Source organism: Rattus rattus, chromosome 11 (genome assembly GCF_011064425.1).
Source record: "Rattus rattus isolate New Zealand chromosome 11, Rrattus_CSIRO_v1, whole genome shotgun sequence".
Taxonomy (NCBI): Eukaryota; Metazoa; Chordata; class Mammalia; order Rodentia; family Muridae; genus Rattus; species Rattus rattus.
Genome location: NC_046164.1, coordinates 70,537,010 through 70,562,608, shown reverse-complemented (window position 1 = coordinate 70,562,608; position 25,599 = coordinate 70,537,010). Strand labels below are relative to the sequence as shown.

General features: G+C 46.8%; 1 protein-coding gene across 1 annotated transcript; it reads right to left on the bottom strand.

The window, feature by feature from the left end:
- Positions 1–785: 785 nt before the first annotated feature.
- Tnip2 (TNFAIP3 interacting protein 2) lies at positions 786–19,502 on the bottom strand. Its single transcript, XM_032916470.1, has 6 exons — positions 19,088–19,502; positions 9,256–9,546; positions 6,664–6,753; positions 4,158–4,406; positions 3,845–3,964; positions 786–1,575 (listed from the first exon to the last, which is right to left on the bottom strand). Exons 1-6 carry the CDS (start codon positions 19,364–19,366, stop codon positions 1,312–1,314), a joined length of 1,293 nt encoding a protein of 430 aa, XP_032772361.1. The 5' UTR covers positions 19,367–19,502; the 3' UTR covers positions 786–1,311.
- Positions 19,503–25,599: the final 6,097 nt, after the last annotated feature.

Here is a 25,599-nt window from a genome sequence, read left to right as displayed (position 1 = left end):
GGTGACATTTACAAATGCTCAGGAAAGGACTATGTTATAATAAAGTTGAGGTGTCATTTCCCTCTGTGGGACTGGTATTTAGGACTAGAGGCTCTTTGTGTTTGGATCAGGTATTGTCCTATGTAGTGGTGCCTCTTGCATGGGTCTTCAGCTTTTGCTGTGAGTTCTGGAACTCCCCAAGGACCAGTGAGCCTTACTCCAATTGGTAACTCCTGCCTTCACTGGGTCTGCACCTTTCACTGATGCTGGTATGAGATACAGGACTTCCTGAGAACCTGTCAACCTAAACTGGAGTCCCTCGGGCCCTCACCGCAGTTTGAGGTTTCTGCTGAAGCCGCTGGAGTCCCAAAGCACCAATGCGCTTTACTCTGGTTCAGGACTAGTTTCCTCTCGGTTTCTAACCATCTCCATACTGTTTCAAAGCCCTAGGTCTCTATCAGAAGATAGGTTACAGACTTCCAATATAGAATAGCACAGTAAACATTCCCATGGGAAGATGGCAAGACCAATCCTGTGGTTATCTGGCATCTGGGAATCTCGATGGTATCAGCGGGGCTCCTTGGGCATCTCTACCCCTCTGCTACCTGCAGCATATGTAAACACATTCTTGGACCAGCTCAACTCCATGCCTGGACACTAATCTGAGCTCCGCCCTTTAATCCTGTTATCTTGATGAAGAGACTTAACTCCTTTGCTCTCCTTGACACCTCTGGATTGAGGCAAGTCCTTAGTGACCAGAAAACACCCATTGTTCCTGCACACATCCCAGCCCAACTCTCAGAGCAGCACAGTAGTAAATCCATTTATTATAAAAGTAAATGATTAGGAAATAAAGGTGCATTCCCTTTGGAAATACAAGTGTTCTTGCAAGGTGATGGTACTGGATACAGCTGTGTGGCTCTGCTGTGTTTGGGAAGGTTCTAGTGTACCATGTAACTGTAGTGCTCACAGACCAGTCAGGGAATAAGACACCTACCTCACTACTCAACAGGATGGAGCTACCACCCTGGAGAGAGGACACACTGCTCCCACAGCAACTTCCCCTTCCAGCAAGTAGCACAACTCTAGGTGCAAGCAAGTCAGAACACTCCCACAACAGATAGCTTGCAGCTTTGAATTGACAGCTCGGTCCAGATTCCGCATGAGATGCTCCACAAGCATCCAGCTTGATGCCCCTGACCCCATCTCTTCCTCCTGCTCTGTCAATAGTTCCCTCTGACCAGTGACCCTGCCCATTTGGGCCCTAGATCTCAGGAGAATGCAACACACTGAGTTGCTGGTCATGGGTCACACAGGCATGGTGTCTCTGGCTCATTGGCAGCACTCAGAAAGGTGCCTGAGGAATGCCTCGCCTTGCTCATCACTGAAACACCGCAGGCAATGAGGACACTGAAGGTCACCCTGACCTCTCTGGGTTGTACAGACATGCCCACCCTCTGCAGAAGGTTCCATCTGTTGGGACCTAGACTCAGGCCTCCAGCCGCCTGGTGCCACATGCTCCAGTGCATCCATCTCTAAGTACTTGGCAGTTTTGCTCCCCGTATGAATCCGACAGGGTCCTGGCTCCCGGGAGTCCTGCAGACAGGCAAAGGTTGGTTTACATGGGCTGTGCTAGAGGTTAACAAAGCCTGCCCCTGGGTTTTAACAACTAGAGACATATCTCACAATAGAGCAAGTTCTACTGTCTTGCTTCTTTCTAGACCAAAATGCCTTACTTCCACCACACATCAGTTCTCAGTCCACATATCACAAGTTTCTTTAAGGAGTGTAGAACTAACCTCTGGAATCAAGGCATTTTACTTGACTCTCTAGAGCTTCTAAAGGCTTAAATTAGAAGACCTCTCCTCAGATCCTAATGCTTCTTGGTGTCTGGACGAAAGTACTGAGTGAACTGAAGAAATCTTACAGATAATTGGTCATATCATGAAAGCACAGGCCTGAGTGAGTTTTCTCTCCACCCATGAAGTGGGAGGCCTGATTGGAACCCTCAGCCTTAGAATATTCAGTCAAGGAAGTGACCCTGATGCCATGCCCCACTAACACCAGAGTGAGAGAAACAAAGCTGGGGTGGTGTGGGCAGCTGGGCATTATCCAAGGAACAGGCAAACTAAGTGCCACCCTACCTCGATGTGATTTGAGGTGCTAGACAGCCTCCGAGACCTACAATGGCAACCAGGAGTATACTCTTGGCACAGTCTGGTACATGTGCACTAAACAAATGCCACAAGCACCTTGGGCATTTGTGTATAGAAGTATGGGCGCCTTACTCCAGCACCTGCTCTTGGTGCTGTTACCTCACCTCCCACACCTACTTGGTGCTATTATCTGAATTTGAATTTTTCTCAGGGGAACAATGTCTTACCACTTCTACCTCAGAACCACTGTCACATGGTTGTCCTCCTGGATCGAACAAAGATGAGTGTTTGAGAGGCTACTACTAATCCCCAACAGAAATCTAGCCTTTGGGGCTGATCAGGAATCCCTCAGAGGACCTAGCTTGGCAGACCTAGAACAGGAAAGACCACTCCACTGGCATGCCATTGAAAGACTGCCTGAGGAACCAGCATAGTCAACCGTACCATTAGTGTCCTTGCGATATACAGCACAGAAACCAGCAAACGTACAGGCAAGGCCAAAAGCTCAGCAAACCCACACAGCCATGTTAGGATATCCCCATTCCTGCCCATATTGCATGCTAAAGAAAAACCCTGCCCTATGCCTATAGTTCTGGGGCTTTAGGGGAATAGCCTCCTCTATAGCCATACCACCCTGAACAAGCCTGATCTAAAACAAGATGGGGAAACATCCACACTCCACTTTACAATGTCAAATAGACTGCTGGAGCTAAGCAAAGGCTGCAGGAAGGGTCCTCTGTGACTACTAAATAAAAGCATTCTGGCACCATCCTCTTGGCCTGGGGACTTAGGGAGGGCCTTAGGCTTCCATCAAAATCCTCTAGTCATTAGAACTGATGCTTGTGTCCAGCCCCTGATGTGAATCAAGCTTAAGGTTGATGAACAAAGGTGAACAAAGGTATCTACCAGGACACCCCTGTGCCCTTGTTGCAAATGAAGGGAAGCAGAGGCTGATGAGGTCCAGCAGCTGCTCAGAACAGTATAGGCAGCCTTCACATCTCTGGTTCTTCTCACATCTTAATTGGGAAAGACCATTTCAAAGCCAGTGCTGCCTTCTCAGCCTATTGATTTTCAGAGGTACCGTTATTATCTGAGCTGTTAGGACAGTAAGTTTTCTGAGGGCAGTCTGGGGTTTATCACAGGACAGAAGATGTATGGATACGAAGTGGCTAAAATAACTTTTCCTGGGAATTTGCAAAGCAGGAGTCTATCCAGGTAGGAGGAGAGGTAGAAGGCACGTGTGTCCAGCTTTCCATGCCTGAGAGGCTTCCACTGACAACATCCACCAGCACTAAAACCAGAGGAGGCAACAGGCCCACTGGCTATCCTGAAGGACTAGGGCTCAGAGTCTGTGTCCTACCTCTGCAAAATAGTAACTAGGGTTTCTACCTCACAAGGACAGACACAGAACTGCCATTAAAGCAACTGAGGCCTGGGATATGCTTATGGTGCATGGAAACTATGAGCATGGAGTTAGGAAAGGCCTTGAGGACAGCCAGCCTTTACCAACACAGGCCGCAATGCTGACCTCCACAGTTAAATACAGTACCACAGGCAGGTTTTCTACGGCCACACCCTAGGCCCAGGAGAAGTTGCTCTGCCCAGAGCTGGGAATGGCACGTCACCAACAGTATTGGCAGCCAATACATCTTTGTTCAAAATTCACAATAAAAAAAAATCTAAAGGGAGAAATTCTCTTGTATTCTTACCTGTCTCTGGGAAACTTGGTACATCAAGGACATGACCTTTTCCTCCAGCTCCTGAATCCTACTATGAGCTCGTTCCCGATCTGCCCTTTCTGATTTGAAGTCATCCTTGTAAGCAAGAATCTGAGAAAAGACAGAATATTCATTTGTATTCAAGGGAGGAGAAAATCCTTACCTGCCTTCTCCCAGTGCTCTATAACTGTATCCCACCCAGTTCCACCAAACATTTAGCCTAGGCTGTCCCAAGACTGCAGCCACTGCCTGTGGTGTAAACAGGCAGACATCCTGGTCAGGGGTGCTCAGAGCCTGAGGACACCTGCTGCTCCAGCATCTGCACTCGCTCCAGCGCAGTGTCCCGGGCCATCTTCACGGCTGCCAGCTCCTGTTTTGCTTCGGCACAGTCACTTATTTTCTCCTCCAACTGTCTGTTAAGCCGGGAAATCTCCTTCTTCATGAGTTCAGGCTCCAGAGGAACCTGCCGCCTCTTCAGCTGTGCGTGTAACCCCTTCACGTATTCATCCCTACTTGCATCATAACGCTGCCACTTGGCATTGAGGTCTTCCACCTGAAAAGACAGAACCAAAAGAGACTTTTGCTCAAGCCAACATGGATCTGTGGTTATCAGCAATAATTTACCAAGTAAGGTTTTCCTAAGAACTGCCTTCCTTCCCTTTCTAAGCCTTCCAGGAACCCTGATACATTAGAGGAATATCCATATGAGAGTAGCCTTCTGTTGGTGGTGGTTGATTTGGTTTGGTTTTTAGATGACAGGGTTTCTACATGTAGCCCTGGCTGTCCTGGAACTCTCTGCAGATCAGGCTGGCCTCTGCCTCCCAAGTGTTGGGATTAAAGGTGTGCACCACCACCACACAGCCATATTAATGATCTAAACAGATATAAACTCAGTGTATTTTTCTGCCTTAAAAACTGCTTCCCAGCGAGAGGGGGAACCCAAACCACTTCTGGAGGGAGTGGCTCGACCATGAAGAACTTGCTGAGCATGAAGACCTGTTTTCAGATTGCCAGCATCCATGTGAAATCTAGGTATGACACACATGTCAGTAATATCAGTGCTGGCCATGGGGAGGCAGGCAGATTCTGGCCAGCCCCCAAATCTATATGCTCCAGATGCAGCAAGATAAGGTGAGATACCATTGCCTGGTGTCACTTTTTAGCCTCCACACACACATGCAAACATATACAGACACAACACACATACACACACTCAAAACTACTTCCTGATGGTGAGTATGTAAAAATGTTTCTAGAGGACTGGAGAGATGGCTCAGTGGTTAAGAGCACTGACTGCTCTTCCAGAGATCCTGAGTTCAAATCCCAGCAACCACATGGTGGCTCACAACCATCTGTAATGAGATCTGATGCCCTCTTCTGGTGTCTGAAGACAGCTATAGTGTACTTATATATAATAAATAAATAAATAAATCTAAAAAAATGTTTGTAGAGCTACTAAAAAACCCTCATTAACAAAAGTTGATAAAAATATCTTTTTTTTTACTGTTTCATAACTGAGATTTTATTGGTCGAAGAGCAGAATACACAAACATTCCAATTCTTATCACACCTACCCAGACTCTGAAGAATCACACTGTGTTCACATATGCAGATGAAGAGCTGCTCGTTGTTTTTCTTTGGACTTATCCCAGTGATGCTCCAGCCTCAAACGTGGCAAGTTTCCCTAAGACCTCATAACAACCAAGTGCTCATAATCCTCCGTTCCACCGACTCACAATTTTATGCCACACACACAACATACTCAAAATCTCCATTTTTCACAGCGCATTATCACAGTTGTTAGGAAAACAGACTGCTATGACCACAGGCATCACACACAGTTCTGACAGGGCGAGGACCAAAGACTGGCTATCTTACAAAATGGTTCTACTAGAAACACAGGACCAGATATAACAGAAAATATTCCAGACATGAATGCATGACTGAGACCCCAAACTGCCATTTAATATGCTTTGTAATGTGGCATATAAAACTAACCCCCTCTGCGGAATGTTATGGTGACTCCCAAAACAGTCACAGCCTCTCCTGATTCAGTGTCAGCTATTTTCTGGTTGTACCAAAAAGTAAACAACCAGCAAATAATTTAACCTCTTAAAGAACCATTTACACTTAAAAGATGGGATGAGGTGGGATTCCCTCACCTTTTAAAAATGTTTCTAGAGCTACTAAAAAACTTGCATTTACAAAATAGTTAATAAAAATATCCCTCTGGATTGCACAAGAAGGGAGGTGGGGACCACTGACAGACATGATTGATGCTTAGTCGGACATGGCTTCTTTCTCTTCCTCAGAAGCAGGACTCCAGTTTTCTGTCTCTCCATTGTCTGCAGGCAGATCTGTAGTTTTCTGGTCAGCCACTTCAGCCTGTCTGCCTTGGCTCCCCTCTTCCCTTTTATCTGCACTTTTTTGTCTGATGTTTTATCCTTTCCTGCAGGGGCCAGCTTGGCCGACAGCCTGGCAGAGCAGTGCTTGGGCTCCACCTTTGCAGCCCCCTGATGGTAATTCTAGTACTTCCTTGACTGACTAGTTAATTCTTTTTTTTTTTTTTTTTTTCCGGGGCTGGGGACCGAACCCAGGCCCTTGCGCTTCCTAGGCAAGCGCTCTACCACTGAGCCAAATCCCCAACCCCTTGTTAATTCTAAGAGGACAGAGAAAATCAGGAACTAGGTCCTCTGTGGCAGAATGGTCAGGTCTCTGGAGGCTGTGTATGTCCAGTTAAAGCAGCCAGGGGGCAGAAGTCACCTCTAGTCTTCATTTGCCATTTGTCAGGGTTAATGTTAGATACTCACATGAATCACCTTCTGTTTTAACAGTCGATTTTCTTCCTGTAACTTCTTAATAACACTCTGGCCAGAGGCATCCCTGCTTGTATGCTCTAGCTACATAAGGGAGAGACAAAGAGAAGCCATGTCACTGCGTGAGTATAACATGCAGAAGTGGAGAGGAAGTTGGGACCAGAGGCAGAGGTCACAGACCGTCACTGCAGCTGCACTGTCAGAGATGGTGACTGCTCACTTGGGGAAGAGGCAAAACAGATGCCAAACAAACAAACAAACAAACTGTGCAAATCCAGCTCCTCCTCAACCCATTCCCAACTGAGGCCAGGACACAGCCTTGGCAGAGGCCTCTAGGTGTATCACTCTTGACACTATCTTTGTTCCTTCTTACCTACCAACATAAGCTGTCTATTTTAAATATGGACTAAAATCTGAACTAAACATTCGATTACCATCAAGTCTAGAGCAATAAGTACACCAGCTGTAATGCGACACAGCTTATGTATCATCACAGACAATAGGGAAGACAGGAACATAGTGTCACTCTGGAACGGAGACTACTCAGCATCCAGGAGGCTTTCCAGGTCCTTAGTGTGGCCTGGCCACAGATCCACCTTACCTCCCGCTGAGTCACCAAGACAGAAATCCTGCCTATAGGCAAGAGAACTTATCCAGATGAGGCAACCTAACATGTGCTTCACACAGGCTCAGAACCAGGGCATTCAGTCACGGAAGCTATACTCCAAACTAACCCCTGATAGCAGTTGGCTGGCCCAACTGGAAAGCATCAAAACTTTTCTCAAATATACTTTATATCCCAGAAATCCCAGGCATTCAACAGAACAGAGGAACTGTAAATCACTGACATTAGTTTTAAGAAATCCCCTTGAATGACAGGAAGTACACGTCCTAACCCGCACTGCTGAGAAGCCCCAGATGACTCAGCCAAGTCCAGGCCTGAGAAATGATACTGACTTGAGAGACGTGATGTGCCTGTGTGCCATGAGCCAGCACCCACCTTCCAGCCTCCTGAGCTACTTTGAGATCTTCAAGGGGAATGTTACAGTGATACAAACTTGGACAAGAGCCTCCTGGACAGAACATATACAGCTGTGCTCCTTCTAGGGTGATCTTCTTGTGAACTCTGCGATGGATGGCTGCTGATGGAATTTCCTACACTTTGGAGACGCTGCTGGAAGCTGTGTATCCCTTACCTCTGACACAGTCACATGAACACTGCTGCAGCCTTAGAGAACTGCCTAGAAAGGACATGATCTAGAGGCCCCAGGGTGGGGCTGGGAGGAGGCTGTAGACTCAGCCTGGTGCTGTGATTATTTCAGTCAGAAATGTCCCCATAGGTTCATGGTTTGAAAGCTTGACCCCAGCTGATGGTGCTATTTGTAGATGATACCCGGCCCCTGGTCTCACTGCCTCATTTTCTGTCTGTCTGTCTGTCTCTTCTCCTTGGCCTCCTTCCTGTCTACCATGATATGAGGACTCTCTGTCTGTCAGAGATCTCTTCCTGTTGCTATGACTTTGGCAATGCCATCCCCACCATGATAACCTGGAACCCTCCCTGAAGTTGTTCTGTTGGTCGTCATAGTAACACAAAAGTTACAGCCACTGGTAACTGAGGCAAGGTGTGCCACATGTGCCTGCTTCCCTGTCAGCTCCGCACAGATCGGCACTACGTGCCAGCAGGAAATACAGTACCATGGCCAGTGCCTGGCCTGTAGAGTCCTGGTCCTGCCAGTCATGTGCTCCTCCTGACCAGGAGCCCTCTGGTTTATGAGATGCATCTCTCACCATAACTACCTTATGGATGCCCAATGCTGAAGCCTCATTCATGCTCCTCTCCACCAAATTTACACAGAGCCATAACCCGAACCATTCTGGCCTGGAGCCACAGAGGGCTCTTCCTGGGTCCTTACTGCAACCTGTCCCTTCTGGCTTCTGGCCCTTCTGTCACCATCTGCTGTCCACCTCACATAGTTTTGAGGCATGAAGATGTTCTGTGTTATTGTGTGATGCTGGAGAAGCCCTGAGGGTGGCTATATGGCAGCCTAGCTTACGCCAGGCCATACTGCTGGCCACAGAAGTTCTGGCTCTTCGTGAGACTTGTGGCTAGATCAGCTCTTACCACTCAGATGTATGGAGCCTGCAAAAGGCTGGCACTCATGAATCTCTAGCAACGTTAGGTCTGGAATCTGCATATGTGGCATGTGGAGGCATCTGTGCTCCTCAGCAGTGTCACCTAGATCTGCCTCAGTTTCTTTGTCAAATACACATGTGATGACACTTCCTGGGGGCAGCCCCTCAATTCGCAGCTCTTCCTTCCTCTCCTCAGTGCAGAGAAAACCAAAGTGCCTTCTCCTGGCTGTCATGCAGGATCAGTTACAGGCAATACTAGGAGTGGAAGAGGCAGGCTACAGGTTACATGTTGTACCAGATCTCTCTTGATAAGCAGGCTTATTCTCCCCCTGAGAAAAGAGTAGATTCTGTAGCCCCCCACCCCCAGACCTCGGTGATTGCTCAGGAGTCCTAGAGAACAACAAAGACTCTTGTCACACAAGAGTCTTCACTTGATCTAGTTATACGGCCTACCTCAGCAGGGCTTTTCTCCCCAGCGTCTCCCTGCACACGTTGTCGCTCATCCAGACATTTGGCCAGATGTTGGCACATGTGGGCAGTGGCAGCCAATGTCCTGCGCAGTTGGTGGGTCTCATCAGTCAAGGAGCGGCACAGAATGTCACTGGCCGCCCTGGCTTTTTCCTTCTCTACCACACTTCTCCGAAGCAAGACCACCTCCTTCTCTTGCTCATGTTGAGGCTGACTCATCAGCTGCTGCATCTCCCTCTCTTTTTCTTCGAGACGCTCAGTAAGTCTTTCAACTTCCTAAAAAGAATGTAAAAGCACAGTTCCAATGAGTGTGATAACCCACGCCTATAATCCCAGCAGCAAGAGGTCTGAGACAGGAGGGGCAAGAATTTGAAGCCAGCCAGGGAGACAGGCAGGTGCAACAGTTGTGAAGATTAAAACAGATTGATAACTGAAGCAGTGTCAAAAGCAAAGGTTCAAAGCCAGGCATGATAGGACACACCTAGGATGTGGAGGCAGGAGCATGAGAAGTTCAAGGAATGCTCAGCTATACAGCAACTACGAGGCCAGTCTGGGCTACATGAGAAAAAAATGTGATTAAAAACATAAACTCTGGCAAGGATAACAAATCATTAGGTAATACTCACTTTGACAGCAGACTTTAGAGGTAATATAGTTAACGGAGTTTTTCATCTTATAATATTTTTCAAATGTCACTCAAAATTTAGTCTCAGACAGATGGAATGGTGCACACCTTTAATCCCAACTCTCGGGAGGGAGAGCCAGGTGATTAGTTCTCTTTGAGTCTGAGACCAGCCTGGTCTACCCAAAACAAGTTCCAACCAATCAGGACTACATAGTGAGATCCTGTCTCCCAAAAAATGATAATAATAATTAGTGGGAGGCAGAAACAGGAGGATCTCCTAGTTCAAGGCTAGGCCAACCTGGTCAACAGAGTGACTTCCAAGACGGCCAAGGCTACAGTGAGAAACCCTGTTTCAAAAAACCAGAAAAATTAGTTACTTAATGAAAACTTGAGTATTTGCAGAGATCATTAGTTCAAGTGAGGTCATACTGAGTTAGGACTATTCCTTATCTAACCGTTGAAGTCCATCTGAAAGGAGAAATTTTAGATAGATGTGCTTAGAAGAGATGGCCACGTGAAGACAGAGACTGCGGTGCAGTACCTGTAAGCCAAAGAACACCAAGGACCAGCAGCTCTGACCAAAGGCAGGAAGAGGTAAAGAGGACAGCTGACACCTTGATCACCATGGTGCTTCTAACATCTAGGACCGTGAAAAATTAAATCTCTGTTGCTTAAAGTTGACCATTTGTGGTACTTTGTTTAGAAAACTAATATAGCCTGAAATCCTAATTACTACTTAAAAAGAGAAAAAAAGCTGGGTGTGGTGGCCCATTCCTGTAATCCTAGCACTTGGGAAACTGAGGCAGAAGGACTACCAAGAGTTTCAGTCAGCCTTCTCTACCTAATGAGTTCCAGTCCAGCCTAAAACAATTATATTCTTTTTATTATTTTTTTGACACAAGATATCTCTCCACAGCTCAGTTGAACCTCAAACTCATGGCAGTCTTCCTGCCGCAGGCTTCTAATGTGCTGGGATCACCGTCCTTAAGTGGCAATTTTGTTTTACTTTGTGTTGTTTAAGACTTTTTCTGAAGAGTCAGAGGGTGGCACACACCTTTGATCCCACACTCAGGAGGCAGAGGCAGGTGGATCTCTGAGTTTGAGGCCAGATTGGTTTAAAGAGGGAGTTCCGGGACAGTCAAGGCTACACAGAGAAACCCTGTCTGGGTACTGGGGGAGACTTTCTGGGGCTAGAGATATGACTCAGTGGTTAAGAGCACTGAATGAGGGTTGGGATTTAGCTCAGTGGTAGAGCGCTTGCCTAGGAAGCGCAAGGCCTGGGTTCGATCCCCAGCTCCAAAAAAACGAACCAAAAAAAAAAAAAAAAAAAAAAAAAAGAGCACTGAATGAGGGTTGGGGATTTAGCTCAGTGGTAGAGCGCTTGCCTAGGAAGCGCAAGGCCCTGGGTTGGGTCCCCAGCTCCAAAAAAAAAAAAAAAAAAAAAAAAAAGCACTGAATGATCTTCCAGAAGACCCTAGTTCAAGTCCCAGCACCCACATGGCCACTCGACATGGCCTGTAACTCCACATCTGATATCCTCCTCTTGCCTCCACAGAAACCAGACAGACATGTGGTGCCCAGACATTCACGCAAACAAAACACTCACACATATAAATAAAAATTTAAATAAATAAATAACAAACTTTGTCTACGTTGCCCAGACTGGCTTGGACCATTGAGCGCAAGCTTAGCCTTCTGAGTGCTAGGAGTACCTGCACCCTTAGCCTGGCCAAAATGACCATTTTTAACGACCTGGCCTTAAATTTGTGCTTTCCTATTTTCAAAGACTCCTCAAGCATAAACAGAACATGATGAGATGAGATACCCTCAACCAATCCACTCTGCAAATGAAGACACAGACTCACACTCACCACGCTGTAAAGACAAACTTCAATTATTTCTCTTTATAACTTTATTATTGTACATGCGTGTGTGTGTGTGTGTTCGTGGTGTGGTACACATACAGAAGTCAGAGGACGACTCTGAGGAGTTGACTCTTTCCCTTCATCCTGGGTGCCAGGTATCAATAAGCTTGTTCAGAAAGCACTTTCTGCCCACTGAGCCATCTCACCAGCCCCTGGATTTTTTTTTCTTTTTTCTTTCTTTTTTTTTTTTTTTTGAGCTGGGGACCCAACCCAGGGCCTTGCACATGCTAGGCAAGCGCTCTATCGCTGAGCTAAATCCCTAACCCCCAGCCCCTGGATTTTTATTAAGTCATACAAAACATGTACTGTTTGGTAATTCTCATTTGTTGATTGTTTTGAGACAAAGTCTTTTACTCTAAGCCAGTGGTTCTCAACCTTCCTTACACTGTGACCCTTCAATACAGCTCCTCACGTTTTGGTGATCCCCTATCATAAAATTATCTTTTGTTGCTACTTCGTCATTGTAATTTTGCTACTGTCATGAATCAAAGAGGCTTGACAAAGGGGCCATGATCTACAGGTTGAGGACCACTGCTCTATAAAGTGTAGCAAGCCAGGAAGAGAAAAATTGCAAGCAAAGGACTGCGGATGCCAGGACTAGGCAGGACCTAGGAGGCCGGTCTCCAGGGTAACGGGACGCAGTTGTATAGCCACAGGCCACATGGTGAATAGCACCATTAACCCAGAAAATCTTATCTAGAAGAAGTTTGCAAAATCATTCATCCAGGCCTCAAGTTGCAGATGAGGTAGGGTCCCAAGTGCCACTCCAGGACACCATGAGGACACATTTATGGCCTCATCTGGACATACTGGCTACTGTCTGTCAAAGATGAACCTCTCAATTTCTCCACATACCTAGTCTGCAGTATTCTCTGTGGGAGCCATCAGTCTCTTCTGGTCTAGGGTCCCTATTTCTAGAGATGGTGGATATGGCCATCAGAGAAAGCAAGCTAACCAACCACTTGCTTTCTACTGTAGTTGGGTTTGTTTCTTTGACAGGATCTTACTCTGTAGACCAGCCTGGCCTAGAACTCACAGAGATCCACCTGCCTCTGCCTTTCCAGTGCTGGGATAAAAGGTGTACACTTTAATGTCCAGCTACTGCTGTTGTTTTAAACCTGCTTTGTTATTTCAGTAAACAAAGGGACCTGTGGGCAGTGATCAAGGTGATAAACCTTTGCTCTTTCCCAATCCATGATTGAAATACGCCCCCTCACAAAACTGACCAATGGGTAAGCAAAAAGACACTCACTTTCATACCACTAAAATGCTCCTTAAGGATTAAAAATTACAGGGGCTAGAGATGGCTCCTCAGTTAAGAGTGCATACTGCTCTTACAGAAGAATGGCGTCCAGTTCCAAGCACCCACATCGTGTGCCTCACAACCACCTGTAACTCCAGCTCCAAAGGATTCCAGTGGTGAACCCTATTCTGGACTTCATCAGCACTGACATTGACATCACACACAGGCAAACACATACATTTCTTAAAAGTAATAATATATCAGGCTGGAGAGATGGCTCTGTGGTTCAGTTCACAGCACTCAGATAGCTCACAACTACCTGTCACTCCAGTTCTAAGGAATCTGATGCCCTCTGCTGGCCTCGATGGGTACCAAGAAAGCATATGCTATACATATATATACACAAGCAGACATTCACACATAAAGTAAATCTTTTAAAGAAAAGGTTATATTTTTAAAATTAAAAATTATGGCCCGGGGTTGGGGATTTAGCTCAGCGGTAGAGCACTTGCCTAGCAAGCGCAAGGCCCTGAGTTTGGTCCCCAGCTCCGGAAAAAAAAAATTATGGCTCATACATATACAGCCACCAAACTAGATAAGATGGATGAAGCAAAGAAGTGCAGGCTGGGGGTTGGGGATTTAGCTCAGTGGTAGAGCACTTGCCTAGCAAGCACAAGGCCCTGGGTTCGGTCCTCAGCTCCAAAAAAAAAAAAAAAAAAAAAAAAAAAAAAAGTGCAGGTTGACAGGAACCGGAAGTAGATTTCTCCTCAGAGACACAGCCAGAATATGGCAAATACATAGGCAAATGCCAGCAGCAAACCATTGAACTGAGAACAGGACCACCGTTGAAGGAATCAGAGAAAGGACTGGAAGAGCTGAAGGGGCTCGAGACTCCATATGAACAACAATGACAACAAACCAGAGCTTCCAGGGACTAAGCCACTACCTGAAGACTATACATGGACTGACCCTGGACTCTGACCTCATAGGTAGCAATGAATAGCCTAGTAAGAGCACCAGTGGAAGGGGAAGCCCTTGGTCCTGCCAAGGCTGGACCCCCCAGTGAGTGGGATTCTTGGGGGAGGGCAGTAATGGGGGGAGGATGGGGAGGGAAACACCCATATAGAAGGGGAGGGGGAGGGGGATGTTGGCCTGGAGGCTGGGAAAGGGAATAACATTTGAAATGTAAATAAGAAATACCCAAGTTAATAAAGATGGAAAAAAATTACACATTTTCCTTGAATGTACACTCCCTTGGCCAAGCTGGGATCCTGAAAATGCCATTACCAGGTGTGGGCCCTTGGCTTGTACCACCGGAGACATCCTCTGCTCCTCCTGATCCTCTTCAAATCACCTTCAACACATGCTGTTCATTTTTAGTTTAATCTCTTCTGTCAGTTTTGTATCCACAAAAATGTCATTAATATCTTGCTCCTTTGTGTGTGAGTCTGTGTGTGTGTGTGAGTGTGTGTGTACGCAAAAGCCTGCATGACTGGGCATGCATATAGAGGTCAACTTGCAGGACTCTGTCTCTCCTACCACATGAGTTCTGGGGACCAAGCTTTCATCAGCAGGCTTAGTGACCTTCGCGTGTTGGACCATCTTGCCAACACTATTTCTTTTATTCTTTTAGATTTTATTTGACTTTTTGAAATAGGGTCTCACTATGTAGCTCTGGCTAGAACTCACTATGTAGACCAGACTGGCCTCAAACTCTCAGAGATCTACCTGCCTCTGCCTTCTAGTGGTGGGATTAAAGGCGTGTGCCACTGTGCAAAGCTGTTCAACACTACGCCTGGTGTCTGTATATTACTATGCATTTGTTTGTGGATTATTACAGAGGCCAGAAGAGGATGCTGGGTCCTTGGGGCTGGAGTAACAGGCACTTGTAAGCCCCTTGATGCTGTGAATCAAGGGTACTGTGCACCGGTTGGTTGGTTGGTTGGTTGGTTGGTTGGTTGGTTGGTTGGTTGGTTGGTTGGTTGGTTTGGGGATTTTTTTTTTCCAAGACAGGGTTCCTCTGGGCAGCCCTACCTATCTTCAGACTCAGAGATCTGCCTGCCCCGTCTCCCAAATGCTGGGATTAGAGTGTGTACACCACCACACCATGAGAGTCATCTTTCTAGCCCCACAGTATTTGCTTTCAAAATTAAAGACAGTTGCAGTTCTTTTCCTCTCATTACAGATGAAAATCAAAGGCTTTAAAACATAACAATGTTGCATTCACTAGTAGAATTTAATGACAAGAGGTAAGAAAGTGGGCTGGAGAGATGGCTCAGTGGTTAAGAGCACTGACTGCTCTTCCAGAGGTCCTGAGTTCAAATCCCAGCAACCACATGGTGCCTCACAACCATCTGTAAAGAGATCCGATGCCCTCTTCTGGTGTGTCTGGAGACAGCTGCAGTGTACTTATATATAATAAATAAATCTTTAAAAAAAGAGGTAAGAAAATGATAATAAGTTGTTTTAAAGTCCTTTTGTATTTGCACTGAGTTGACAAGCACATAATCCCTTTGACATTTACTAAAATTGTGCTTACACAGATCTGTCATCAGGGAATGTGTTACATTAGTTAATGGGGTGGTTCAAATGAGAATGGCCTCCATGGACTCATGTATTTAAATGTTTAGTTCCCAGTTGGTGGAACTGTTTGTGAAGGAATGGGAGGTCTGGCCTTGCTGGAAAATGTGTGCCAGTCACTGGGGGTGGGCAAGTGCCTTTATCCCCTTCACCCATCCCCATCTCTTTCTCTGCCTCCTGTAAGATGTAAGGCCTCAGCTACCTCTCAGCAGGACACCTGCCTGCTGCCCTCATAATGGTCATGGACTCACTCCCTGAAACTGTAAACAGGCCCCCGATTGAATGCTTTCTTTTGTAACTTGCCTGGGTCATAGTATCTCTCCACAGCCATAGAAAAGTAACTAAGACAGTTATTAGTATGTAGGCATAAAATATATTACATTAATAACTAATAAATTATACTAATTACATAAGCCTTATCCTGTGCACACCTCTGCAAACCACATAACCAAGGAATCTACATCATAGAAAGAAGCAACACTGAAATTAAAGTGAACAGAGTAGTTATTTTAACAGGGTAATTTTTGACACATATTTCTACTACTAAAATAGTCAGTTAATTTGTTTTGGCAGACTCCTCCAGTCCACACAATGGTTTTGTAATATTTAGTCACCACACTGTTAACAAAATTCCCTAAATAAAATTGCAAATAGTTCTTAAAATCCCAGAACAAAATCTGTATGCCAGTGGACGTAGGACTGATAATACTGGGACCATCGACTGGTTCTGTCTGGAGCCCCTAGAGAGCTATTAACAAGTGCCAGTTGCTGGGTGTAGATCCGTCTGCACTGAGCACAGTGTCTACCAGACTGCACGTGCAGTTCTGTTGTGAGTATGGAGAGCTCCCTGACCCTAACTGTTCCCACTGGTATTCTGGTGACAAACTCTGAAGTGCCTTCGGGTTGACGCTCTGTACTCATTGTGGCTCCTGATGTCACAACACTAAGTTAGTGGCCCAGACCAAGTAGCCTCTACTTTTCTCTCTGCTCTGATGTTTTGCAACCCTCCTTCCAGAAAGAGGGAGACTTGGAGTGGGGAGACTTCCGATTGCTCTTGGTGCTTTAAATGATACAGATAGAAAACAATGACAACACGATATAAAGTAAAATGGTACGGAAAACGTGAACCCAGCAAGATCACGTATCTATCTCCGCAAAGGGAATGCAGGTAGGAACCACGCACAAAGCGCGCGGGATTCATTTTTCATGTATTCTAAAGTTCACCATCAGAAAAAAAATATGTTCTTTTTTTTCTCCCCTCTAGAATTTTGTTGTGGCCAGGCCTGGTGGCAAAAGCCTGTAATACCATCTACCTGGAAGACTGAGGGTGGATCCAAATTCATTGCCTGCCTGAGATTCACAGTGAGTTCAAGACCAGTTTGGGTAAAAAGCAAGAAAATAACCAGAGATGTATGCAGCTCAATGGTACAGCACTTACTTGCCTGGGCTCTAGCTTCAATCCCTAGTACAACTGGTGTAGGGATGGGAGGAAAACAAGAAAAGGAAAAAGAAATCTAGTTGCAGTGGTAATCTTGGAAACAATATTATCTTTTACCAGCTGCTCTCCTGTCAGGCTTACTGTCCAGGGGGGGAAACCAAGATAGCCATGGACCAAATGGAATAACATGCCAGCATTCCTCCAAATGTGGGGCAAGGTAGTCAGATAGAGACGACTGCTACAGGAAAGTGTTATCACGCATTTCAGTTTTGTGTGCTCGTGGAACCAAGTAATAACAAATGACAAGGAGAACCAAGTAAGAATTTACATATTCTCAGATTGGCATCTGCTGCTTCTTCCAATATAATACCAAATACCAACCAAATACCAACCAAATCCCAATATAATACTAAATATAACACCAAATACCAACCAAATCCCAATATAATACTAAATATAACACCAAATCCCAACCAAATCCCAATATAATACTAAATATAACACCAAATACCAATATAATACTAAATATAACACCAAATCCCAGCCAAATACCAATATAATACTAAATATAACACCAAATACCAACCGAAAACGTGGGTCTCCTCTCTCAGAGTCCCAGTCTTCAGAACCCTATGCACCTCTCAGGTCCCTGGCACTCCACACAGGATTCAGAAACTCACATTCCACAGAAGACCTCCCTTCACAGAACACAAGAACCAAGACCTGCACTGCCCCCTCAGAGCCAACACAAACACAATGGAACCTGCACACATTCCTCAAAGAGCAATGCCTGTCAGGATGTCCTTGAGACCCTCTTGACCCCATGCCTCACTCATGTCCTTTAGAGCCTCTAGTGTCTGTCCCTCAGAACCCTACCTACAGAACCCTGAACACCACCCCTCCTCAGAACTCCATCTTCGTCAATCCTGGTGCCCCACTGGTGTGGCTTGAATAAGAAAGCGCCAGGTTCAGATACTTGCATTTTTCATCATCAGGAAGTAGCACTATTTGAGAAGGATTGAGACATGTGGCCTTGGAGGAACTATGTCACTGGAGATGGGCTTTGAGGTTTCAAAAGCCCACACCAGGCCCCGTGTCTCTCTCTGACTGTGGATCAGGATGTAGCTCTCAGCTACTTCTTCAGCACCAAGCCTGTCTGCATGCTGCCACACTCCCCACCATGATGATAATGAACTAACTCTCTGAAACTGTAAGCCAGCGCCCAATTAAATGCTTTCTATTATAAGAGTTGCCCTTGGTCATGATGTCTCTTCAAAGTAATAAAGCAGTGATTAAAGCCGCTACACACCCCTTTGGGACCCGGAGCACATATTGGAGAAGCTCACTACCAACAGAACCATGTGTTCAAGGCTACCTCAGATCATTATGACCCACAGATCCCTGCGCTCTCGGATCCCTCACATTCCTCAGACCTCTGCCCCCATGTAATTTCATGAGCAAGTTTCCCACAGCAGCACCCCCAAAGTCGAGAGACCCAGGGGGGTCTGTCCCAAATTAACCTCCATCACATGTTCCTCAGAACTGCTCATAACCTCAACAGAATGTCAGGACTTGGTACTCCTCAAACACTTCTGCCACCCTGGTGCCCCAGAGACTCCTGCTCAACTCTGCCTATCTCTCCGGCCTACGAATGAATCTCGAAGTGCTCAGTATCCTGAACTACCCAGACTCTCACCTTCAGACCCCAATTCCTCAGGATTCCCTGCGCCTCAAATCCCCACGCCCTTCAGACCCTGAAACCTCAGGACCCAGCGCTCCTTAGGACCCACTTGCCTCAGTATCTCGTGTCCCTTATAACCCAGCTCCTTTCAAACCCCAGCGCACCCCTTAAACCACCATGCTCCAGACCTCGAGCTCTTCAGACCCGCACCTCGAGCCTCATACCCTTGGGACCCTCAAGACCTCGCGCACCTCTGGACTCCGTGTCACACTCTCCAACAAGCTCCCTAGGCCACCTTGGGCAACAGCTCTTGCCCTCCCCGCACCTGCCGCAGTTGGGACTCCGAGGCACCATCCTCCTGTCGCCGCAGCTGCTCACGGAAGCGCTCCACCTGATCCAGAAGTGCGTCCACAAGTGATGGTGCCGTGTGCCCTTCCAGAGCCGCGAGGCGGGTGCGGAGGCTCGCGATAAGGGCGTCACGCGCGGCCAGCTGATCCTTCAGGAGCTGTAGTTGCTGGCCTGCCTCGTGGTACAGGCCACAGAGCGCTGAGGCCGCGCTCGGGGCCTCGTCCTGTCTACCAGACCTTGCGTCCCCAGACGACATAGCTGTGGGCCTTCCGTGGGGACTTGGGCGTCTCCAACTTCTCTAGGCTGCGGGAGCGATAACCAGCCTTCCCGGAACTTTTCCCGCCCCGCCCACTCCCTGAGCCTAATCCGCTTCCACCTACTGCTGGCTCCGCCTCGCCCTCTGCCCAGAGTCTGACTCCGCCCCCGACCACAGCTGGCTCCGCCTCGTCCTCCGCTGGGAGTCTGACTCCGCCCCCGCCCACAGCTGTCACCGCCCCTCTCACTCGATGATCTCACTTTCTCTTGACGTGCCAGCTCCCTTCTAGGTGCTGTCTGCCCCACAGTCTTAGACTTGTCACCACGGCCCTATTCCCTGCGTCTGAGGTATTTTCCTGGAGTCAGATCCCATCTGTGACCAAGGTTTGGGGTTAGGTATCCTCTGGTACAACAGCTGAAGAAAAGCAAATAAATCCAAGGACTTCAGACATTGGACATGAAGTGTGGTCAGGTTTCATTGGCGGGGTTCCTTCCTCTTCAGGGACTTGACATGTGTTTCTTCATACAGGGACACTGAGCTCAGAGTACATGGTGGACCCCAGAGCCAGCCACCAAACGCCAGCATGCCCCTAAATTCGAGTTAGGATGGCCTTAGCGCTAGAAACTGTTCTTCAAGCAGAAGACAGGAGGGCGCTGGCCCTTCCCTTCCCACAGCTTCCATACAAACACTATTTTTCCTCTGGGAAGTCTCTCCTCCGTGAAGATCTTTCAAAGGCTCCTTGCTAAGATCTCATGGAAGTCCTCTCCCTAGGTGAGGATGTGTTTCTTCTCTGCTCAGTCTCCTGTCTGCTCACAGCCAAGCTCTGGTTGAACCTGCAGGAACACACTCCCTTGCAAGTATCAAACTATATGCAAAGCCAGACCTCGCCAAGAATGTATAGGATGGATACTAGGAGTCACGGGCCTGGCTCACTTATGTTCAGCTCCTTCTTAGCCTTCAGAGCCAAAACTCCAGTCAGAAGCGATGCATCGCAGCTGCTGCCTTCCCTACCTGGTAGGGGTGTTATCACACTAGAGAATAGGTGTGTATTTTTTTTTCTATTACTGTGACAAAATACCAGGACCAAGGCAGTTTATAGAAGCATTTAAGTGGGATTAAGGGTCAGATGTTTAAAGCTGAGAGCTCATATCTTGATCCCCAAGCAGGAGGCAGAGAGCATGCTGAAGTCTCAAAATCTCTCTGCCCATAGTGACATGGCTCTTCCAACAAGGCCATCCTTTTAAATCCTTCCCAACCTTACATGAGTCCCTAATCTGGGACCAAGTATCCAAACAGGAGCCTATGGGAGCTGCTCTCATTCAAACTTCAACATATTAGACGATTGTCCAGCACAACCGTTGCTGTGGCCATGCAGGGTGCATCTTGACTGACCAAGGCAGTTGTGGGATGAAAGAGAAGGGGGGGGGTACCACACAGAAGACCCTGGCCCAGAGTGGATATGAGGCTTTAACTGTTCACTTACTGCCGTGTGTAGCCTAGGGTAGGTCACTCAAGTGCTTTTGAGCCTCGTTGTGAACTAACCGCAAAATAGACATCAAACAACAAAGAAACTTACTCAAATGCTCCTGGGTCACAAGTGTTTGGAGTTCAAAAGCATTGATTTACAGAGGTGCACATAACTGAGAGAACCTTCCTCTAAAAAGGAGTACTCTTGATGGTGCACCCTTTCAATCCCAGCACTCAGAGGCAGAGGCAGGCAGATCTCTGAGTTTGAGGCCACCCTGGTCTACAGAGCAAGTTCCAGGACAGCCGGGGCTACACAAAGAAACCCTGTCTCAAAACACAAACAACAACAACCAAAGAAGTCCTGTTGCCAGTATCTGTGCATATGGGCAAGCCCCACACAACAGGGAGTACTTGGCCTCTATAACCCTGCACTCCGCGGTTCCCGACAAACTGAAAAGTAACAGACAGGTGATGTTGCTTCAAGATGCTAACACTTGGGAGTCTTTTAAAGTGTGTGTGTGTGTGTGTGTGTGTGTGTGTGTGTGTGTGTGTGTGTGTAACATATCTGCATGTGTGTAATATGTATATGAGCATACATGTAATATACATGTATGTATGTGTTTAATATGTGTGTATGTATATATAGCACACACACGTGGATGTATGTGTGTAGAGGTCAAAGGTTGATGTCAAGCGTCTTCCACTGTCTCTCTTCACCTTCCTGAGACAGGGTCTCTCACTAAACCCAGAGCTCACAGATTGGCTACATTGATTGAGTAGCAAGTTCCAGGGATCCACCTGTCTCCATCCAACCACAGCCCCCACGATAGGATCATAGATGTGTGTAGTCACACTTGCTTTTACGTGGGTGCTGTGAGTTCAAAATCAGACTCTTAGATTATCTGCGTGCACATCACCGGGCTAGCTCAGCCCCCTTGAAGACCTTTCTGGTTTGTTCTTTATTTTTTGTTCTCTTCTGTTTTGGTTTTAAGACAGCATCTCACTTTGTAGCCCTGGCTAGCCTGGAATTCTCTATGAAGATCAGGCTGCTCTGGAACTAATGGATATCTACCTGCCTCTGTCTCCCAAGTGCTAGGATTAAAGGTATGTGCCACCATGCTTGCGTCTTTTTTTTTTTTTGATCTATTTATTTATTATATATAAATACACTGTAGCTGTCCACAGACACACCACATCAGATCCCATTACAGATGGTTGTGAGCCACCATGTGGTTGCTGGGATTTGAACTCTGGAAGAGCAGTCAGTGCTCTTAACCACTGAGCCATCTCTCCAGCCCCATGCTTGGATCAGATCTCACTCCACAGACCAACCTGGAACTCGCTTTGTAAACCAGAGTAGCCTCAAACTCATGATAATCTTTCTGCCTCAGCCTCCTGAGCTCTGAGATTTTAGTTAGAGCTACTATCCCCAGCCACACTTGAAATTCTTTGTCTCAACAAAACATCAACAATTGACATACAATTTAGCACTCCCACTGGGGCATCTCTAAGACCCACAAAACATGTCAGTTTTGGTTTTTGGTTTTTTGTTTTTTTTACTTCCTGAACTACAGAGGGAATGTCTAGTCAAATTAAGTAAGACAGGATTCAAGTCAGCTATTGTATCAGCTTTAAGAAAAATGCTTTGGGTTTCTGAGCTTTTTGGGACTTTAGAACTGTAGATGAGAGATTTCCAGACCTTCTGTGGCATGGTTAAGAGTCTGCAACGTAACACAGGAAGTTGCCAGCATCCATGTGCCTTCAGCTGAAGTTGAGCTACAGGGCTTAGGCCCAGAGAGTTACAGATGAGTATTCTAACAGTGGAGACAGACGCCCAACCTAAGAGGTGGGGGAACTTTGTACAAGCTCGTTGGTTAATAATCAACACTAACTGGATACACCTGGGGCATGCCCATGAGGTTTCCAGGGAGGATTAACTGAGGAAAAGAGACCCATCCTAAATGTGGGCAGCATCTTCCATGTGCTGGGAACAGGCTGTATGAGGAGGGAGTGAGCTGTGGACCACTGATCGTTTCCCTTGGCTTCCTGAGATGTGGCCTCCTGCTCCAGCTCTCACACCTTCTCCTGAGGGATTGTGGCCCCTCAAACCAGGAGCCCAAACAAGCCCTTCCTCCCTTAAGTTGGTTTGACTTGTTGTTGTTTAATCTTTTAATTGGTTATTTTATTTACATTTCAAATGTTAGTCCCCTTCCCAGTTTCCTCTCCAAAACCCTCCATCCCACCCCACCCCCCCAGTCGGTTTGTTTTTATTTTTTGTTTTTTGGGTTATTTTTTTTTTTTAGGTATTTTGCATCAACAAAAGAAAATTAACTAATATAATAAGAAAAGGATGGGGGAATATGTGGGGGCCAGGAAAAGGAATGGAGAATGTTCCACCTTAAAGAGGGTGATTGGATGAGCTACCGTGCAGATTTATGATCCCAGAATTCAAGACACTGAGGCAGGAGGATCATAAGTTTGAGGCCAGTCTGTACTTAATGGCAAGGGTGTTTGTTTGTATGTATGGGGAGGGGGCTGTCTATTGCAATGTATAGAATGAGGAGGAGCCTGGTACTTGGGTTCCCAAGAAAGGGATACAATGGGCAAGGGAGGGTTCCCAGGGACATCCAAGTGTGGGGTGATCTCAGCGTCTCAGAGACGGATTCTCATTCTGAGTCCCCATAGGCCGTGAGTTTCCAGTGATCCTGTGGAGCAGGCCTAACTCCGGCTTAATTTACTGACAGACGATTGTCGGTCTGATTCTCCGAAGGCCTCTTCCTCTGATACAGGTCCCTTTGGAGTCTGCAACTTTTCCTAATTCTCTCCTGCTTCATTTTGAATGCTGACACCTCAGTCCTGTTCTGAGATCTTGAGATCTCAAGGGCCAGCTTAGCCCAAAAGGAAGCTGTGTAAGAAGCAGAGGCCTCCCTACTGAGGGGGGGGCTCATATGTGAGTCTGTGGCCAGTGAGGTTGGTGACTGGCCTGATGTCATCACACCAAAGCTCATGTACATACAATGCTCTAACACTAGCGCTGACTGACACCTGAGGCCTTCACAGGTAGGAGGGCCTTCCAAGTGTCCACAAGGGGGCAGTGTGGCCACAAAGGCTTGGGGACCAGAACTTCAGGCACCAACCCCATCTACTCTAGTAGGCCCACACATCTGATTGAGCCTGAGTGTCTGACTAGCGGTGTCTCTTCCCTGAGACCTAGGTGCCCCAGTCTCTGGTCACTGAGTGAGAGGCACCTGTGCGTCCCGATGCCTGCTTATTTCTGGGGCTCTGGCTATGTTGTCCCAAGGCACCTCCTCTAACTCAACAATCTCACTGCTCTCAGGGCAGGCCCAGGCTCTTCTTTGGCTCCGAGCATTAAGGGAAAGTCTTGCAGATGTAAGTGTTAGCAAGTGCGAGACAGCGTCTGTACTCCATAGGCTTCGTGAACAGTTCAGCACATACACTCCGATAAGGATTATTGTTCTGAGTTCTAGAGGTCATCCAAACGGGAGGACTCAATGTAAGACTCAATGGCCTTAGTGAACAAGAACCCTCCTTTTCCACTGTACAGAAAGACAGTATCAAAGAAAAAAAAACAGTCAGAGAGACAAGGCCCACCCCCTTCCAGAGGAACAACCTTGAACTAGAGATGCCTTTGTTCCATTTATCCATAAAATATGCTAAGACAAGGCTTGAAGACAGCAGATTTATTTTTCTTTTCCCAGGTTGCATTGAATAAGAATTTGGGGTGTTCTTTTTTCTCTTAGTGTGACTAGCAGCATGGACTGCTTTCTGGTTTCACTTCCATACACACAGCTTTTCTCCCCCACACAGCTGAGGCACTGTACGTGGGAACGGGACAAGTGCTATTCATGGAACACTAGTTACAGCACCATACTTGGCAGTTCTGCCCTCTGCTTCCTCAGGGGAAGAGTATGTATACATACACACACACACACGCATGCATACACACATACACACATGAACAGACACATGCACACACTTGCATGCACATGTACACACATACACATGTACACACATAAGCACACACATACACACATGCACACACATGCATACACATATACACACATGCACACACATGCATACACATATACACACATGCACACACATGTATACATACACACATGAGCATACACATGTACACACATGCACACATACACACACGTGCACACACGTACACACACGCATACACACATACACACATGAGCACACACATATACACACATGCACACACATAAACACATGTGCACACACGTACATACATGTACATACATGCACACATACACACATGAGCACACACGTACACACATGCATACACACATACACACATGAGCACACACGTACACACATGAACACACATATACACATGCATACTATTCTGACAGTGGAGGTGTGTATACCCAGAGCCTGTGCCCCTCTTCTAGACCACGTTTTAGGACTGAGGTCTGTAGTTGTGTCTCACAAAGGGTAACAGTGCTGTGTGTGCAGCCCTGGTCTACAGCATACAGCACTCGGCAGTGAGTTGGAGTAGGTTCCTGTATTCAGGGCCTCAAGAGACCAGACCTGGGCCTTAGTCCTGTTCTCCAGGCAAAGAACACAGGGAATTTTAAAATGGTAGTCCAGTTGGGCCTTTCTGGGCACTGCAAGGTCAAAACATCATGTTTAGTTTGTGGCTTGCCATGGAAACAGGGCTCTGGCATATTCAGATACAATACTGTGTTACAACCCTCTTCTTTCAGAGGGACTGAAAT